Consider the following 8,619-nt stretch of genomic DNA (forward strand, 5'->3'; position numbering starts at 1 on the left):
ACGTTTACAAGGTAAAACTCCTGTTCACTACTAATTCCCTTATTACACACCCAACAAAAACACTGAGAGTTTGATATGAGCATGGTGAGAAAGCAATTGGGAACGCAATTAGAAAAGTACAGGCATTTATACGGAGATGAAAGAAGCGGAAGGAAGTGTGGAGGAGGCGTAGAGAGGGAGAGAGAGGAAGAGAGAGAGAGAGAGGGAGAGAGAGAGAGAGAAGTGAAGGACAGAGGACAGGTCAGGTGAAAGGGGGAAGAAGACATAAATAATTGAACAAAGGAGAGGACAGAAGATGAAGATGTAGAGAAGAAAAACAAAAAACATGGCCAGGGGACCAGGGATCAGACAGGTGGACATGATGACAGCAGAGAACAATCATGGTGGCTGTCTGCTAGTCTGAGAGAGAAGGGCAAGGGGATTAGAGGCGGAGGGCTGTAGAAAGGGAGGACAGGGGGCCGGGGAGTGTGAAGAGATTGCACATGGTCGAACACTACAGGTACATAGATAATAATGTACTATTACATTTAATATACCTCTTTCTTTCCTCTTGTTCACATTTATCTTTACTCTTACCCTTTGTATTGTCGTAACCAGTGTTGGGAAGTTACTTAATGAGAGTTATCAAGTTAAGTTTCTGATTACTTTCTCTAAATTGTAATTAGATTACTTTATAAATTACTTTCTTTGAAAGTAATCAGATTAATGGTTACTTTACTTTTGAGTTACCTACTCAGTGGCCTTGTGGTTAGAGGGTACGCCCTGAGATTGGGAGGTTGAAGGTTCGATCCTCGGCCGAGTCATACCAAAGACTATAAAGAAAATGGCACCCAATGCCTCCCTGCTTTGCACTCAGAATCAAGAGTTGGATGGGGGTAAGTCCCTGTGACATACTAGCCTCATGTCCAGAGGGTGTACTTGTACATCATTAGTATACGGCCTCATGCTAAGGAATCAGGAGATAGGCTCCTGCCCTATGGGCCACTAGGTTCGAGAACCATAGGTTCTCAAGTCTACTTACTTTTGAGTTACTTTCTAAAACTAGATCATTCTTTACCCGAATCATATAAGTGCTGATCTAGGATCAGTTTTGCATCTTAGATCATAATAGTATGTAAGGGAGGAGGCTCATGTGTAAGTATCTGAAAATCAAATTTTTATTAGGTCTGTAACTGTAATCTGATTACTGAAAATTCTAATGTTATCCCTTACATTACAAGTTACTGTGAAAAGTAATCTGTTTACAGTTATCTGTTACCTTGTAATCAGTTACTCTCAACACTGGGCTTTACAGTAGCAGCATTTATTTTATATCTTTGTCTTATCATTCTTTTGTTTTGTTTTCATTTATATTTTGTGTTTTACTTGTCACTTTCTTTGTCAATGTAAACATATGTTTCCCATGCCAATGAAGCCCCTTTGAATTGAATTGAGCTGAACTGAACTGAATAAACAGATTGAAACCTAGCGTGAGAAAGAGAGAACGAGCCAGTGATCTGCTGAATGAGAGGGAGTGGGAGAGAAACAGGAAATCTGCACCCAGATTAGACTCTGTTGAGGGGCGCTTAACAAGACTAATGAGAGAGGAGGCAAGCGGTGACACCAGACACACACACACACACAAACACACACACACACACACACACACCACACACACACGCACAGCAGGCTCCGGGCAACTGCTCCTAACTAGGTCAGACTTCTGTTTGAGACTCAGCGGGAGATGGAAGGAGAGAGGGAGGGAAAGAAGGAGGGGATTGAAAGAGAGAGAGAGAGAGATGATGAAAAGATACCAGTGGGATGTCACACGCCTCGCTGTCGGAGAGATGGAGAGAGAAAAGGAGAGAGGCAGTGTGAAGGGGTGAGGAAATGTCATCCATCACTTGTGTCTGGAGAAAGTGGAAGTGATAGAGAGGTAAAGGTGTGAAGAAAGGTAACTGAATATCTGTTGTTGAATGGAGGCTCAAGACGCAGAAGCGAATGTGATAATAATAGACCAGAACAGACCAGAGAACAACAGAACAGAACAGAAATGAATCAAATCAATAAGAGAGGAAGTCTGAGGTTAGCGAGGTGAGGGTAGTGTTGGCAGGTTACCTGTGTCAGGATGACAGGGTCCGTGCAGGTGGCAGTTACAGGGCACGCAGGGCGAGAGGGGCCCCCCTCCAGGCACCTCCCTGGTGAACCCCGGGGCACAGCTCTCGCAGAACTGCCCCGCGAAACCGAGGGGGCAGTAACAGTCCTCCACCCAGGGGGCGGCAGCGGCAGGAGGGGCAGGGGTGATGGGGGAGGGGGCAGCAGAGACCAGGGTCACCCCCAAGAGCTGGGACGTGTCTGAAGAGAGAGAGGGAGGAAGAGAGAGGGAGAGAGGGAGAGAGAGAGAGAGAGAGAGAGAGGATGAGGTTACAGTATAAAAAAACTGTGTGGGGGCTGAGGCATATGCATCTTTGCTAATGTATGTTAATACACACACACACACACACAATTACAAAAACATGCACTCCTCCCTCATCCAGGAGAATCTTTGATCAAATAAATCAGGGAGTGAGGGAGAGAGGTAGAGATGGAGAGGTGGAAGAGGAGAAGAGAGGAGAGGGGCTGTAGTGGAATAGTATGGCTAAAGCATGAGTCCCCCAGGGAATCTAGATCGCTCTTTTCTCTCCTCTCCTCTCTTCTCGTGAATAGTGATGGGGGTCATCCAGGCCGAATCCTCCGCCCTCTCTCTCTCTCTCACTCTCTCTCTCTCTCACTCTCTATTCAACCACCGTACAGAACACTACCTACCACTGCTAAAGGACCGCTACTCTGCTTTCAACACAGGGTCTTCACAAAAGGTAGAAAGGAGAATGTGTGTGTGTGTGTGTGTGTGCGTGCGCGTGTGTGCTTATACTGTAAGTGTTACTGAGGAATGTATGATTTCGTCAGATCAAAAATACAGCGAGGGTGAATGAATAAATACATAATGAGGGAAAGATAAAAAGGGGTGAGGTGCAGGAGGAAGAGAGGCCTTGAGTTCTAAGAAGTCATGATCCTAGAAATCCATCAGTGACGATCAAACACAGCTCATTTCTTCCACTATTGCCTCACATTATGTACCACCGAAGCCATTTCTTTACATGCTCTATCTATCTCACCACTTCTATCTCACACATGCTACCTCACTACTGCTCCCTCAGCACTATCTCACTACTTCAGCCCTGCTACCTCACCCCTGCTATCTTGCCCCTGCTACCTAACTACTGTCACCTCACTACTGTTACCTAACTACAGTTACCTCAATACTGCTACCTCATTCCTGCTACTTCACCCCTGCTATTACACCACTGCTACCTCACCACTGCTACCTCACTACTGCTACCTCACTACTGTTACCTCACTACTGCTACCTCACCCCTGCTACTGCACCCCTGCTATCTCACTATTGCTACCTCACTACTGTCACCTCACTACCGTAACCTCACTACAGTTACCTCACTACTGCTACCTCACCCCTGCTACTGCACCCCTGCTACCTCACCCCTGCTATCTCACCACTGCTACCTCACTACTGTCACCTCACTACTGTTACCTCACTACTGCTACCTCTCCCCTGCTACTTTACCCCTGCTACCTCACCCCTGCTACCTCACTATATATATATATTCATCTATATGAGTGAGCTATCCCACTGACACACTCTCATCTTCTCCCACAACAGCCAGTTGACACAGTCCCAGACCAGTTCCAATGTCCACCCTTACGGACTCACAGACGTTGAGGCATGTTCCCGCTGCGTGGGGAGTGCATCCCCCTGTTAAATCGTCAAGTGCACGAGGGCTCTCTGGTAGACATTTTGAGCCCTTTATGCCTCCTTACTGTAAGTGTGCACTTCTGCAGACTTTGCCCAAGGGAATTACCCACAGATCATATCGTTGTGACGTGAAACACGGGGGTTACCTGAAGAACAGCCACTAAACAAGCACGGACAGATCAACCAATCATATGATTCCCCAGTTAAAAGCCGCATGACGTTAATCATCCAATCAGTGTTCTTTGAATTGAGATTTCCCGAATGAATATGGAAAGAGTTGTGAGGTGCAGAAATGTGTGTTGTCATTCTTGAGTAAATACTTTTGGATTCATCACAAACAAGAATCTCAGGCACTGTGCGTGTATATATAGACTTTAGCAGGCATGCTGATGAACTTTTGTTGAGTACAGTATAGCCTAGACTTTCCTTTGCTTAAAAGTGATAATTATCTGCACAGACCAAGGAAGAAAGTGGTGTGTTGATCACAGCCGTTGGCCTACATGAACTTTAGCAGACATGCAAATACACTTTTAATATAGCCTTGACTTTCCTTTGCTCAAAATTAATAATTATTTGCATGCGTGTGCGAAACATCTTTGTGCGCTCAAAATATCCCTTCATGGGCATGGAATTTTGGCACAGAAATAACACCATAAACACCCAAAATAATCTGACAGTGCTCCATGATGTGGGCTACCATACTGTAGGCTATGATATCCAGGTAGTAATTGCGCAAATTGGTTGCCTTTTTACCCGTTCGCCCATTAAAAGTTTAAAGACTATACTGTCTATCTCGTGAGTGTCGGTTCTCTTCTTTATGCACTGTACCTCCCTACCGCACCTGTGGCTGTTGATTTAAACCAGGAGTTGTGCGCACTCTCACGCTTCACTGCCTTTTTACCCACCAATTGTACGACCAATAATCGAACGGCATTTCCAGCCACATGGCTTTTGTTTACAATTTCTGGATCGTTTGAGTATTGGCTTTTATGAACGCAAACCGGACCAGTTGAAAAATTCAAACAATGTATAATCCTCGGATTCTTTCGAATCAGAAAACAGACCTTCAGGTGTGAACGCGACCTATATCATAAAAAGATCCAAAGTACATTACTTAAAGATGGAGTAAAGTGGACGTTCAACCCTCCCTCTGGAGCCCAACGTGGAGGAGTGTGGGAGAGGCTGATTCAACTGGAGAAGATCCTCTCTTCGGTCCTCAGAGAGCAGACACTGTGAGGTAGAGGCGATCATGAGCGATAGACCAAACACCACCGTGACTAATGATCCTAATGACTTGGAACCCCTCACTCCAAGTCATCTGCTTCAATTGAGAGGAAAGCTAATCATGCCACCAGGTTTATTCGATAAAAGAGACTCATACTCACAAAGGAGATGGAGTCAAGTAAATGGACTGCACTTATATAGCGCTTTTCCTCCTTAGCGGCACTCAAAGCGCTTTACAATGGCCTCTCATTCACCCATACACACACCAATGGCGGTAGCTGCCATGCAAGGTGCTAACCTGCTCATTGGGAGCAATTTGGGGTTAGGCGTCTTGCTCAAGGACACTTCGACATGTGGACAGTCGGAGCTGGGATTCGAACCACTGACCCTTCGATCACTTAACGACCCACTCTACCAACTGAGCTACAGTCGCCCCAGTACAGTACATTGTTGATCCCTTCTGGAAGAGGTGGATCAGGGAATATCTTCCATTAATGCACAGAGCAAGTGAAACCACCCAAAGAGAAACGTCACACCTTGAGACCTCGTGGTCATTGTGGATGATACAGCTCCTGGCTGATGGGACGTGTCGTGTAATAGAGAAATTCAAATAAGTTTAATCTCTGATCAAGACATTGTCATCGGAAATATTGATTTTGTTTCACGCTGTCCTGTGTGTTTTACAGTAGGGAAGCTGTTTTGTTTTTTTCCCCTGATGCCCCCTTCTACAGCCTTTAAGTTTTACAGTAAGAGACCCTCCAGGAGACCCTCCTCCCAGCTCTTTTTGATAATTGAAATGTGCAGGTCAGCTGTTGATCTGTAGAACTGGCCTACTCACTGGTAACCCTCTCATATAATTGTTTAGTGGAGTTTTACATAATTATGCATGTATGGGTTGTACCCCGGTGGTTCGAATCCCAGCTCCGACTGTCCACATGTCAAAGTGTCCTTGAGCAAGACACCTAACCCCAAATTGCTCCCAATGAGCAGGTTAGCACCTTGCATGGCAGCTACCGCTATTGGTGTGTGAATGTGTGTGTGAATGGGTGAATGAGAGGCCATTGTAAAGTGCTTTGAGTGCCGCTAAGGTGGAAAAGCGCTATATAAGTGCAGTCCATTTACCATTTGTACCCACAGTGGAAATAATGCTGTGGTTTGAGGAGAATTATTGCTCTTGGCAGAACTTCTGTATCCATCAGAGAGCCCGGCTTTGCAAACTCGTGGAATAAAAGTAACCAGCTTTGGACTGAACCTTGGCATTCTCGACTACTCGTTTCTTAATTATTAGAATTAATCCATAAATGAATTGGTTGTCAAGGTGCTGCCAGGTAGCCTGGTATGACCATGCCGTTCTCGCGAGCTCACATTCTGTTTCACTTTTAAAGCCTTTCATGGACTATCACCTGGCTATATCGCTGACCTCCTGTTTCACCACTCAACAAATCGGGCCCTCCGATCTTCTGATAAACTGCTACTGTCTGTCCCCAGGACCCGCTTGGTGACTCGTGGTGATCGGGCGTTTCAGGCAGTTGTAATGTAAGTAATGGAACTCTCTCCCTTTCTCGTTGAGATCTATAGAGTCCTAATTTTGAAAAACAGCTGAAGACACTGCTTTTTAGACAGGCGTTTGGCTAGCCCTGATATGTCCCTTTCTGTGCCTCACGAGTTTCAATTTGTCTCCTTATGGGTAACACTTTATAATAACGATGTGTTATAACACATTCATAAGCTAATAGTAGATAGTAAACTAATCATGAATTAAGCATTTGTATATGTTTGTAAATGATTAATACATAGTTTAGATTAGGGCACACTTTACTTTAGATTAGGGCACACAATAGCATCTGCAAATGATTTATAGATTTTTACAAAATGTCTAGCAAATCATTTGTTAAACATAATAAGAGAAGTCTAGTAAGTGCTTTGTGTCTTCATAAAAGCTAGATCGTTCATAACAGGTGAGTAAAAAAGTCCACAAATAATTTATAAACATTAACTGACATTTCTAAATAATGAATAGTCTTCACTTTAGATGAGGGCCCACAATAACATCTGACAATGATCTATAGATCTTTTAAGAATGTTTTATAAAGCATTTGTTAAACATGAAAAAACAAATGAAGGTTTTGAGGGTTTTTTACGCATCTACAAATGTTACTACACATTAGATAACATCTTTGAATACTTCACTAATAATTTACAAATAAGGTTGATCTTGTGTAAAAAAAAAAAGAAAAAAAAAGATCTACTGATCATATTAACGATGAAGTAGTACATTTTTAAATTATGTACTAATCAGTTATAAATTATTGGATAATCATTAACAAATGTATATTCATGGTTTGTTCATGATGAGCAAATTATCTACTAATAGCTTACAAATGATTTATAACTTAATTTACAAACTATTTAATAATCATTTTCAAATATATACAAATGGTTAATGCATGATTAGTTTACTATCTACTAATGGTTTGTTCATGATGAGTAAATGATCTACTAATATCTTACACATGTTGTATAACTTAGGTTACAAACTATTTATTAATAATTTACAAACATATACAAATGCTTAATTCATGATTAGTTTACTATCTACTATTAGCTTATAAATGTGTTATAACACATCGTTATTATAAAGTGTTACCAACTTTACTTACTTACTTATTCAGTGCAGGTGTGGGCACCTGCTCATTCGATTCAGCTTGCTTCGGAAATGTGACCTGTATGTGTGTCTGTGTGTGGGCGTGTGTGTTTGTTTGAACGAGGCACTGAGCTATGTAGTGAGAATCTCAATGAAAAGACTTGGCAGCTGTTTTTGGAGGGAGCAAGCAGGGCTTCCATGGCAAGTCTCCATGGAGTCTTCTAAACAGCCCGCAGCCAATCAGTGGGCAGGGATTGAGAGCAGGAGGCAGGAAGCAGACCATTGCTAATTCAGGCTTGGGGAATAACTTCACTGCATGTAGTTCAAATTTGAATTACTGGGTAGCTTAGTTAACTACATTTTCAAAGAAGCATCCCCAACACTGTGCTCATTAATGGAGCACAGCTGTAGTAAGGCTCACATCGCTGAGATGGTGATATAAATTATTGGACGGAGAGAAGCCGAACACTCACACACAGGCACGCAAACACACACACACGCACAAACACACACATGCACGTACACGCACGCACACACACACGCGCGCACACACACACACACACACACACAAATGTAAGCACAGAGTCAATTTACAGTTGTGTCCTCCTGCGTTGCTGATCCTGAGGGCTGTCAGGTTGAAGAGAAGATTCCGGAACTCAGAGGAAGATATAGATGGCTGCAATCTCCTGTCCTCTTCATGAAGCCTGCGACACAGCAGACACACACACTCTATTAATGTCGGTGTCTGTGGTATACAGCAAACATACACATCCAAAACACACACACACACACACACACCAACACACACACACACACACACACACACACCCGTGCCCTTTTGAGCCTGTTCTCACTGTAAATGAGAAACAGTTATCAGGTGACTAAATTGTTGAGAGGCTGAAAAACAGAAAGTGTGTATGTGTAGGATGACTACTGTGTGTGTGTGTATACGCGACTATAT

At 43.4% G+C, this 8,619-nt stretch overlaps 1 protein-coding gene across 1 annotated transcript in view; it reads right to left on the reverse strand.

Moving 5' to 3' along the window:
• lamc3 (laminin, gamma 3) overlaps positions 1-8,619 on the reverse strand; it is a gene marked incomplete at both ends in the record, with an annotated part of 113,678 nt that overhangs the window by 23,381 nt on the left and 81,678 nt on the right. The window contains 2 exons of the mRNA XM_084442559.1: positions 2,098-2,334; positions 8,253-8,362. Coding sequence (XP_084298685.1) covers positions 2,098-2,334; positions 8,253-8,362 — 347 coding nt within the window. The remainder of the gene's footprint in view (positions 1-2,097; positions 2,335-8,252; positions 8,363-8,619) is intronic.

The sequence above is a fragment of the Borostomias antarcticus genome, assembly GCF_949987555.1.
Source record: "Borostomias antarcticus genome assembly, chromosome: 8".
Classification (NCBI taxonomy): domain Eukaryota; kingdom Metazoa; phylum Chordata; class Actinopteri; order Stomiiformes; family Stomiidae; genus Borostomias; species Borostomias antarcticus.